The sequence below is a fragment of the Juglans regia genome, chromosome 13, assembly GCF_001411555.2.
Source record: "Juglans regia cultivar Chandler chromosome 13, Walnut 2.0, whole genome shotgun sequence".
Classification (NCBI taxonomy): domain Eukaryota; kingdom Viridiplantae; phylum Streptophyta; class Magnoliopsida; order Fagales; family Juglandaceae; genus Juglans; species Juglans regia.
The window spans coordinates 31,898,153-31,910,211 of NC_049913.1; the positions used below are offsets into that span (position 1 = coordinate 31,898,153).

At 39.5% G+C, this 12,059-nt stretch overlaps 1 protein-coding gene across 1 annotated transcript; it reads left to right on the forward strand.

Annotated features, from left to right (window-relative positions):
* On the forward strand, positions 1-8,778 carry LOC108996602 (DNA-binding protein SMUBP-2). Its single transcript, XM_018972582.2, has 7 exons — positions 1-1,046; positions 1,128-1,439; positions 1,595-1,878; positions 2,423-3,454; positions 4,671-4,839; positions 6,732-6,889; positions 8,274-8,778. Exons 1-7 carry the CDS (start codon positions 371-373, stop codon positions 8,514-8,516), a joined length of 2,874 nt encoding a protein of 957 aa, XP_018828127.2. The 5' UTR covers positions 1-370; the 3' UTR covers positions 8,517-8,778.
* Positions 8,779-12,059: the final 3,281 nt, after the last annotated feature.

Genomic DNA, 12,059 nt, shown 5'->3' on the forward strand with positions numbered 1-12,059 from the left:
GAATCAAGCGCAGCCAATCACAACACGGCTTCTGGGATCTCCGCCCACCCCTTTCTACTTGCACTTGATAACGATGCCCACATTAAACTCACTTCGATTTTCGGATGCTTTACCCTCTTTGCCTCAGATACATTTAGCGGCTCGCATTCAAAACTGTCCTCCCTGCATTGGAAGTTAGCCGAAACCAACACGAAATTTCAGCTTCTTCCCAATATATACGCTTCCAGAGCTCAGTTTGATAGTAATGGTTTTGTAGTTTTGTGCAGGGTAACATGACTTTGGTTTCTTGGTGAAATGCAAACGATGATGGTTGTGTTTATAAGGGGAAAGTAAAGGCGGGGGGGCTTTTGGGTTGTGTTCGGGAACTGAAATGGAAGCCAGGTATTCGTGCTTGATGTGCGAGAGGAGCATGTCGACGGCGACTACTTTGGCTCTGAGGCAGTTGCCGACCTCTACCGTGCGTTTCCGTCACAATGCGATTGGTACGCCCCAGTTTTCGTCCTTCAACAGCCATTTTGCTCGTCGCTATTATTCGTCCCCGAAGCTCCGATTCCAACGGCTTGTAATTCGGAACGTCACCGACAACCCCACGAAAAGAACTAGTCGCAGCAGCATCAGCAGCGGGAGGAAAAGCAATCCCATTGAACCAGCTTCGGGGAAGACCGTGCGTGGTTTGAACGAGAATGGGGATCCACTGGGTCGTAGAGACTTGGGTAAGAGCGTGGTGAGGTGGATTCGGCAGGGGATGAAGGCCATGGCAACCGACTTTGCTTTGACCGAGATGCAGGGGGAGTTCTCGGAGCTCAGGCAACGGATGGGGCCCGGTCTCACTTTCGTAATCGAGGCCCAACCTTACCTCACTGCCATCCCCATGCCTCTCGGTCTCGAAGCCCTTTGCTTGAAGGCCTGCACTCACTATCCCACTCTGTTCGACCACTTCCAGAGAGAGCTCCGCGACGTTCTCCAAGATCTCCAGAACAAATCACTGGTTCACAGTTGGTACGAAACCGAGTCCTGGAAGCTGCTCAAGGAGCTCGCCAATTCAGGTCCCTCCTCTCTCCACTCTAAGTTCTGTTGTATTTCAACTTTTGCTTAAGTGGGCTGAGATCGATGTGTGTAATTTGCAGTTCAGCACAGAGCAGTGGCGCGGAAGGTGTTGCAGCCGAAGAAGTATTTGAAAGGTGTGTTAGGGATAGAGCTGGAGAAGGTCAAGGCTATACAGAGCAGGATCGATGAGTTCACGAAGCGAATGTCGGAACTACTTCGTATAGAAAGGGATGCAGAATTGGAGTTTACACAGGAGGAGTTGGATGCTGTTCCTACACCGGACGAGAATTCGGATGCTTCGAAACCCATCGAGTTCTTGGTTAGCCATGGCCAGGCCCAGCAAGAACTCTGTGACACCATCTGCAACTTGAATGCTGTCAGCACATCTACAGGTCTCTTATAATATACACATAAACACACCCTTATGAACATATGTTTAGGCGCATAATTGGAGTTACTGAGTAGCAGCCTTGAATTTTAGTGTATGATTGTGACTTAATTTCCGAGTTTGTTATCTTAGGAGGATGGAATTGGGTTTTGTAAGCAGGATTAGGTGGAATGCATTTGGTGTTGTTCAGGGTTGAGGGGAACCACCGTCTGCCGCCAACCACCCTTTCTCCCGGAGATATGGTCTGCGTGAGAATATGTGATAGCAGGGGTGCCGGCGCAACTTCTTGCATGCAAGGTTTTGTCAACAACCTTGGGGAGGACGGATGCAGCATCATTGTAGCTCTAGAGTCTCGTCATGGTGATCCCACTTTCTCAAAGCTCTTTGGCAAGAGCGTGCGAATTGATCGTATCCATGGATTGGCTGATGCACTCACATATGAGGTACTTCCATGAATGGCTTTTTGATGAAGTCATACTCTCTTGAAGGCCGGTGAACCCCACACTTTTCTGATGACTTGGATTCAGAGCTATTCTTTTCATTAGAAATTTTCAGGAACTATATTCTCATTAATTCTCCACATGAGAGTGTGATGATCCTGAAAAGGAAGGGTTACAAGGAATGCCATTAACTATGTCCCATTATTCTAATTTCAACTTCACCGAGTGAAAGCTTTTCTCAAAGGTGTTCTATAAAATGTACAGTTTCTAATGAACTAATAGGGTACATAAACCAACATGCATCGGTATTCTACCCCTATGCAAGGCATGGGCATGCCAAAGCAAATGTTCCTTGGAAGCTGCATCCTTGTAAACTGAACACAATCCAGATGATCATCAATATGCAATATACAGATATAGAAAACCTTTTTGTCTATACTCATCTGGAAGAAATTATCATTCCTCTGCTTCTTAGATTCTCTTTACTTTGGTCCTTTTGCAGTCTACTTACCCAATTATGGCCTTGGTGTTATCTTCTTTTGTATAGCGCAATTGTGAAGCACTGATGCTCCTTCAAAAGAATGGTTTGCAGAAGAAAAATCCTTCAATTGCCGTTGCAGCTACCTTATTTGGAGACGAGGGAGATATTGCCTGGCTGGAGGAAAATAATTTGATAGATTGGGCTGAAGAAGAATTTGATGGGATGTTGAGGACTGGAGCTTATGATGATTCACAGCGAAGAGCAATTGCATTAGGTCTGAATAAGAAGCGGCCTGTATTGATAATCCAAGGGCCACCTGGTACTGGAAAGACAGGTTTGCTTAAGGAAATTATAGCACTTGCTGTTGCACAAGGTGAAAGGGTGCTTGTGACTGCACCCACAAATGCAGCTGTTGACAACATGGTTGAAAAACTATCAAATATTGGACTTGAAATTGTGCGGGTTGGCAATCCAGCACGTATATCCAAAACAGTGGCATCAAAATCTTTGGGTAAAATCGTGAATTCTAAGCTTGTCAATTTTCGGATGGAGTTTGAAAGGAAGAAGTCAGATCTAAGAAGGGACCTCAGACACTGTTTACGGGATGATTCTTTAGCTGCTGGGATACGTCAGCTGTTAAAGCAACTGGGAAAGTCACTGAAGAAGAAGGAAAAGGAGACTGTGAAGGAAGTACTATCAAGCGCTAAAGTTGTGCTTGCCACTAACACTGGAGCTGCTGATCCGTTGATTCGAAGACTGGATTCCTTTGACTTGGTTGTTATAGATGAAGCAGCACAGGCAATTGAACCTTCTTGCTGGATCGCAATACTGCAGGGAAAGCGCTGTATTCTTGCTGGTGACCAATGCCAGCTCGCTCCTGTGATTCTATCTAGAAAAGCCTTAGAAGGTGGTCTTGGAGTATCATTGCTGGAGAGGGCTGCGACTTTGCATGATGGAATTCTTGCCACCAAGTTAACAACACAGTACCGTATGAATGATGCAATTTCCAGTTGGGCATCAAAAGAGATGTATGGTGGATCTTTAAAATCGTCCTTGACGGTCTCTTCTCATCTTCTTGTAGATGCTCCATTTGTTAAGGTATCGTACCCATCTCTTATATCTGCCTATTTTTCACATTCTTCTTCGAGATTTTCCATTTTTCTGAGGCATAAGATGCTAAATGAAATGCATCCTTATTTTTTTAAATCCTTTTCTGAGCTTCTTCCAAGTAGCCATTATTTTATGGCTGTTTATGATTCTTGACTGAGCACTTAAGTTAAGCCATGCCTCTTGTCTTTCAATATACTCTTAGCTTACCCAAAAAAAGAAAAATAAAAAAGCTTCCTGTCTCTTGGCCTATTATGGCATACGCACTGTTTTCTCAAAATGCTAGCAAAATCTTTAAATTAATGAAAAGTTGAGAAAGCTTTATCATAATTTTCTTCTGCATTTTTCCTTTCACAATCCACATTTATTATAGGCTTTTCATTGATTTATTCTTATATTTTGTTTGGTTTTCTCTCCTATTCTAATTAATGGCAAAGGGCATGTTAGCCAGAATCACACATTGGATTATCTAACCAAGATCAACCCAATTGGCCTTCCCAGAAACTTGTTTATCTGCTCTTCATGTTTATTTGTATAGATTATTGGATTGGTCAGGCTTGCCTGACAGTCACCTCCACCCCAGCCTGTTTTAAGCAATTCGTGCAATTTTGACTTGTCAAAACACTCTGTAAAGAATCACACGTTAGATTATCAAAGCCCAGATAAGTCCAGTTGGTCAAGCCAGTAAGTTGTCAATCTGCTCTCTATGTCGATTGGTCTAAATTATTGTGTTGGTCAGGCTTGAACTCACCAATTACCAGAGACTCAGCCACAACCCCAGCCTGTTTTAAGCAAAGTTCTTTTTGTGAGACATTAAGTGGCGGATAATTGAAAATTGAAACATACCTTGCTATGAGTTACAACCTTTTTTTATAGGCTGCTATGAGTTACATCTTACCAGCACTGAAGGATCATTTTGAAAATGCAATATGATACAGACACACACACATGTATATTTCTCTCGGTTGGTCTCTCATCCATGGACAAATACTAGTGCTTTCACCTTGCTATAGACGCAAAAGTGAGTAAGAATCACAAATGATAGCATATGGACTACAAAGTTCTCTTCAAAGCTGTTGGTTGCATCATTGCCAAAAATATTTTGGATAAAAGGTTTTTCTCTTGTTTGTTTTAATATCGTGCTGGTATCTTTCATACTTTTAATGTGCAAAGTACTGCTTGAATATTTTTCCATACACTATTGCAGCCCACCTGGATAACTCAATGCCCACTGCTGTTGCTTGATACAAGAATGACATATGGAAGTTTGTCAGTTGGTTGTGAAGAGCATTTAGATCCAGCTGGCACAGGATCTTTTTACAATGAAGGGGAGGCTGATATAGTTGTGCAACATGTCTTTTCATTGATTTATTCTGGTAAATATTTTTGGCCTTCTAGTAGGGATTAAGTGCTAACACATTAAAAAAAACAGTTCTATGATAAACTCTGCCTGTTATAGATTGATCCTACGCATTTTGTATGAGAAGTACTCAAACTTTGCAAACCATCATTTGGAATACAAATAAACCTTTTGTAGTTTCCATCTGATGGCTTAATGAAAAATGAACCTAAGTTTGACAGGGGAGTTCACAATTTGCAATGTTAGACAAAACAATATGTGCACCATTTCCATGCGAGTCTTAATGCACATGATTTTGGAAAACAAGATGAGTCCTTACTCCTTATTGACTTTATTTTAAATAAAGCAAGTGTACATCTCAATTTGGCCTAGGAATACATCTCCCTCTCTCACTAGACTTACGTACATAGCTCACTAGTTATCTGGCACATAGATCTAGGGGCTTTAAAATAAGGTTGTAATACAAACACTTATAAAACAAATTTAACATCCCGTCTTGTTTCGAACTCTTATTTCTTTCCCCTGACTGGAGCCACTTCGGTTCAGCTACCTTCCACAGTAAGGTTCCCTGCCCTTCTGGGAGGGGGAGGAACCCCTCTCTCATCGCCAGTCTCCCCTCCCTGTCATCTCCCTCTTCCCTCATTATTTTTTCATCCTTTTTCTCTCCATCCTACCCTTTTTTGGCCACCAAATTTATTGATTTTGGGACCTCTCCAACCACCACCAAGTGTTGCCTCAGCATCCTCGTCGGACTTCTCTACCGGGCCTTACCATTCTAACTGTCACTTCCACAGAGCATGTGCTACACGTGTCACCGCCGCACATGCGTTACACTGTTTCTAGTAACTCTTGTGCTCACCAACTTCCACTCTTTCTGGTCTCTCTTCCTCCTCTCCTCCGCCACACCCTCCCTTCTCACTCTTTACTTTTTTCCTCATTTTCCTTTTTCAGATTTTGGCCATTAGATTTGCAAATTTTGTGCAGTTTCTCCACCACATGTTCCTCACGAACCTCCTTCTCTACCACTGCCTATGCTGGCCCTCTATTTCCCTCTCCATCCAATTTCTCATACCAGCACGTATTTCCACATGCCACGCCATCTGATGGTGGCTCTTCTGATCAACTTCTTTTTTTTCCCTTCCCAACTCAAATTCCAACACACCAGACAGTCGATGGTAGCTCTGTGATGGTCAAGCTTACCTTGTCATCCAGATGGTCCATACCTTGTTTCCATCCTCACCACTCCGTATCCATGGACAGCATTTTCCATCCTTACTGCTCCATCCGGAGCTTCTCCCTCTTTCAGATTGGTTTTGGAGAGTTGAGGGCTCAAGTTTTCTTAGAGAGAGTCTGGTTTTCTTAAAGGGAGTACTTCTTATATACTTGCTATTATGTAAGTAGCTTACACTATCTAATGTAAATTATATATGAAGTATAATCAGTACCGTAAGATGAAATAGGAGATTCTAGATGGATTTTGTCGAAGAAATGGAGGACATCATGGCTGTATTCTCTTTCATACCCAACACATCAGAAAAGCATCTTTCATATGCCATGACAGCTCATGTGCTGCAATTTAACCCATCATCATGACATATCCTTTTAGAGATAGTGAATTCTGTGCGAGTAATTGACCTTACACACTGTTGCAGCTTATATCTGTTAGAAGCTTTTCAGTAGCTTCTATTGTAGCCTCTTTTAAAGTTTATGCCTTTCGTAGTCATATTTCATATCTTGCTAATTAAACTAGCACCACTGCTGATACTGGTGGGACTTTTTTATTATTTTTTTACAAAAGTGTAGCTCATTATGCATTTATGCTGGTTGAATAGATTTTTCTGGCTCCCTTACACATTACCTTTAATAATGACCAGGTAAATTCATAGTTATTTTAAATCGTGTCTGCAGGTGTTAGCCCAGCAGCTATTGTAGTTCAATCTCCTTATGTAGCTCAAGTACAGCTCCTTAGGGACAGGCTTGACGAGCTTCCAGAGGCTGCAGGTGTTGAGGTTGCAACTATTGATAGCTTCCAAGGCCGGGAGGCCGATGCTGTAATCATATCAATGGTATAGTTTAATCAGCCAATACTTTTATATAAATGAACTGTGTTTCTCTTTTTGACACACGTTCCAGAAACCGTATACTATATTTTCTAACAGGAAACAGATGCTGCTTAACCTATTTTTGCGTGTTTACTCATCTCATAAGATTTTGTGATTAATATATAGTTTGGCATGCCAAATCTGATTATGGATTTTTAGGATGAGCAGTAAAAAAATAGTATAGATATCCTAAGCAGAAGAAACAATGGTATTCGCTCCAACAACTTATATTCTCAATTTTCAACATTTAGATCAGCCTTTAATTGTTGGAAATGATAGTGCATGGAAAATTATAAATAGGACTAAAATGTCATTACTATGACTAAGTTTGTGATGACACTCTTCAAGTTGGTACTGCCTATCAGGTAGCAGTGGAGGAGGTAAGATAATAGATGATATGGGCTGTAAGGTGGACAGGATAGAATGTGCTGTAGATTGGGGAGAAATGGTTTGGTTAATATCTGTTACCTTGAGCAAGTCTTCTGGTTTTGTGCTTGTGTGAGGAAGTTTGACAGGTTAAGACACCTTGAAATTGCCTCTTTCTTCGGGGGGCTGCAGCCTAATAATTATTATGGTTGAAATTTTATATAAGCGATTATAATGTGCACTAGAGATCTTTTGTCATTGAAGTTGTCTGAAAGGTCTTACTTCTTTAGAGGACATTAAGTAGAAAGTATGGTCTTGAGTTTCATTAGATTGTTATTCCGTCAATAGCTGATCAATCATATTTACTTGGCATATTTGCTTAGCACAAGAAGTGGATAAGGATGTTTAAGTCATGGTGTTTTGCTTGATGACTAATGAATACATGGTCCTGTTTCCAGTGTGAGAAGCATAAACGTTATTTGTTGAGTTAAAATCTATATTTAACAAGTCATGTCCGTTAAAATTTGGCAATATCTTTGTGACAATTAGAAATCCTGGGTCATTATCTCATGTCCTCTAGGTCATTTTGACAGATGTCTTTTTGTGTGCACTATGTTATGATAGCCCTGAATCATTGATTCTTACACTATATCACCAAGGGGATTTTTTAGTTTATTTTTTAGTTTATTAGGTCACTCTTTTCACCATCATCCTATATATGTGCTGTAATGTGATGTGAGGCATACTACGTTGCACTAACAGAATTCCCTAGTCGGGTCTGATTTGTAGTACAATTCTTGCAAATTGACACACGGGTGGTTTTAGCCTTTAGATTCAGATGACATAAGTAGTGGTGTACCATTTACAATATCTTAACAGCATCATCTTAGTAGTTCCTATATCATGACCAACTTTGGCTATTCGGATATTTTCATCTACCATGTTAGTTTTACCAAATATGCTTATTTCCATTTTGTACTAGGTGCGGTCAAACAATTTAGGAGCCGTTGGATTCCTCGGGGACAGTAGGCGAATGAATGTTGCCCTAACTCGGGCACGCAAACATGTTGCGGTTGTCTGTGATAGCTCAACAATATGCCATAACACCTTCCTCGCAAGGCTGTTGCGTCATATCCGCTATTTTGGCAGGGTGAAGCATGCAGATCCCGGTGGTTTGGGAGGATCTGGACTTGGCACGAACCCAATGCTGCCATCTATTACCTAATGTTGCATGGGTGGATCAACTACATATTCTTTCCTTGTTCCTTTGGACTGGTGATTATTTGGAAGCACAACTGCAGTGAAGATCCTGCTCTCTTTTCCTGTCAGCATCTGCTCCCACATAATACATGTACAGCAGGCCTTCCATTTCATCAACAAAAAAAACATTCTTGTTGCAAAAGTATACATTGATTATAATTTGTATATAAACAATACACAATTTGAATTCCTAACTTGTATATGAATGCACCAAACATTAGAGGAGAGCATGGCTTCAATTTAATTGAATTTATTTTACTTTGAAAGTTGAACTGACTCCAACAAATTACCTCTAGAGGTGGTTCTGTTAATAATCCATGTTCGACTTTCTGCCTGGATATGTTCTGTCTTGGAAGATAAAAGTTTTCAAGATGGTAAACGAGGTAGAAAGTTGAATCTCGAATACAATCTGACTCGAAAGAAAATTTGAGCTCTGAATTGGTTTAGATGTTTTTAATTTCATGTAGTTTTGCTGCAACTTTGTTCATTCATTACTGGATCGATTCTTGTTTTGTCAAACATCCTTGGATTTAGAAAAGATTGCTAGTTTTTTACCATTAGCCACAGATCAATACGCAACACAGAACAGGGTTCATACCACTCTTTCACCAGGAAAGGGAAGACAATATTATTTATGACAAACTGCCAAAAACGTTAAAATGCATTAAAGGAACAAAATCCCTTAAATGTGATAGAGATATTTTCTCAAAAATAAAAATCTCATTAAAAACAAACAAGAAAGAACAAAACAGAACAAGATAGCCCAAGCTATCCAAAAATGTTGGCCCGTTGGGATAGTGAAAGTGTTTCATCTCTTCGTTATAATTTTTTTAAATTTTCACATAAAATATAATAAAAAATTTAAAATTTTCAAATCTCAATACAATAATAATGTTAAAAAATAATATTCTAATAATATTTTATTCAACTTTTGTCTAAAATCATATCATCTCATCCCACTATCCAAACCGCACCTAAATGTGTTTCAAAAGATTCCACAAATGGATTGAGGCAAACTCCATTGTGTAAAGTATTTAAGGATCAATGGGGGAAACAATTTATACATGAAAGTTCATATCATCCTACGAAAAAGAAAAAAAAAAAAAAAAGAAATCCCTCTTCGTCTAAACGGTAAATGAAAATGGCTGTCATTTATGTTAATTTTCTCCGCAATTTGAGTTCTTTTTTTCTCTCTCACCATTAATGAAGCAAACATTAGAACTGAAGAGAAATTTGAATTCTTGTCTTCTTTTCTATATTTAATAGATGATCCAAACCTCGTGACATAATAAATTGACACACAATCTGAAATAACTTCTATAAATCATATAATAAATTTGAATGTCATTGGTAGCGATGAAATTACTTCTGTTCGATCCATCTATCACTCGATATCACATGAAAAATATGACCTTGAAATGGAGAGAGTTACTTCGAAACTGATTGGGGGCAAGAGCTGCAGATTTCTGCTGAAGCCAACCAGTAGTACGTACTGAGAAAAGGAGGGAGGGGTTTATTTAATGAGATTCTCCGGCCAACGCTGTTTTCTCCTCTTCTTCATGACTGCAACCTTGCAAACCCACCCGTTTCTTCTTCAATCAATACTCCCTATTGTCTCTTGCTACCTTCCCTCCAAAACCACATTAATTCATCTCTCTTCCCCTATAGGCATCCGTTACTGCAAGCCAGCCTTTTGACATGTTCTACCTCCATTCGGTGTGCATATTTTGAGACATAACTTCCCGTTTTTAACTTTGCCTTTTCTGTGTTTCCAGTCTCCTAAACGAACGTACCAAAGAAACTATATAGAAGCATTACAGCCAGTTGAATCAAATCTTTCTCTAATGGCTTCAAAACCTTTTGTCCCTATTCTTCCTCTTCTCTTGCTTCTTCACTTTATCCTCCATGTTGGATATGGAGCAGCATTCAGAATCCATGATTTAAGCCCGGCCAACGGTAAAGCCCTCATCAAGAACAAGAAGCTCATGTATCCTCAAGACATGATGAGCAGTGCAGTCCTAGAAGTACACAAGTTGCCCAGGTTTGAACACCCAAGGTTTGGTTTCCAGCTCCCAAAAGCCGCACCAATTCCACCTTCTGGTCCTTCAAAGCGACACAACCGGCACGTTAAGGGCGATGTTCGGACGGGTTCAAGCCGGAAGGCGAGGGGTCGGAAAATATTGTCATGATTTATGGAAGAAAAATGTACTCCTAGCTTGTAGAAAATCAAGGGTGAAAGAAAGTTCACTAACTCAATACAGGCACTTGTTGGTAGTACGATTTCAGCCTAACTATCTAGTTTTCTGCTAATCCTTCTGGTGCTAATTCATCTTCTTCATCATCATGCAAACGTATCATTTAAATTGATAGGCTCTAAGAAAAGAAAAAAAAAAAAAAGGAGTTTCATGTTTTATTAATGAAAACAATCGTGGTACTCATGATGATGTAGTTCAGATTTCCTTTGTCTTTGCTTCCGAATTGTAGGAATCATGTATTTGTGATCATGTTTTCATATATATATTGGAGAAAATAGTGTTTGAAGTGACTTGCGCCAGTGCTCTTTATACCTAAAAAGGATTCAACGTAGGATGTAAATCTTGGTGTTTGGATTTGGAAAGTAATTTTAGTTTTCTTAATTCGGCCAGCATGTGGAAGGGTAAGTGATCTTTATTTTTATTTTTTTAATGAGCAAATATACATGGAAAATGCTAAACAAACCTATATATCCTACCAATAAAACCGACCGATACTTTTTTTTTAAAAAAATTATTAGTTAAGGAAGTAAGTATTAATAAATTTATGAACTTTTTTAAAAAGTGTTTAAAGATGATTAAAAAATAGTTTAAAAAAAAATTATAAATACAGTGATCAATCTATTCTATCGGTTGATTTTTAACGGTTCATGTAGCATTGTCCAATATATATTATGTATCTTCCCTAGAGTGGGAAGACAAGAAAGTAAGCACTAAATTTTAAGGGGGGTCTTTTCCGTTATGAAACCCGAAGGGAAAACTCGTTGCGAGTTTTCCGGAGTGCTTCACTCCAAGAGTGAAGGTTGCCTTTTCACCAAGTCGGTGCATAGGTATTGGTAATGAGTAATGATACTCACACAATATATTTCACAACATCTTTTACAACATATATTTTAAAATGAGAGTATTTTTGTAAAGTAGTATTATTTTTATAAATTATTTTATAAAAATACTTTTTATTTTAAAATGTAATTATGTAAAGTCACATGTGTTTATTATTTTTCATTGGTAATGCGTGACACTTTTCCGTGGGGATGGGAAAGTTTTAGATCTTCCTATGTTGCGAATTCACGATGGACATGTCAAAAGATAGCAAAAATTTAGAGTAAGGAAAGGATAACGCTACTCTGCCACCCCGCAAAGGAAAATAAAATCCTTTGTGTGTGTGTGTGTGTGTGTTTGAAAACACGACAGAAGACTTTCAATGACTGACGCTAATGCACGACATCATGAGGGAGGCGATAGGAGGAGTCAGG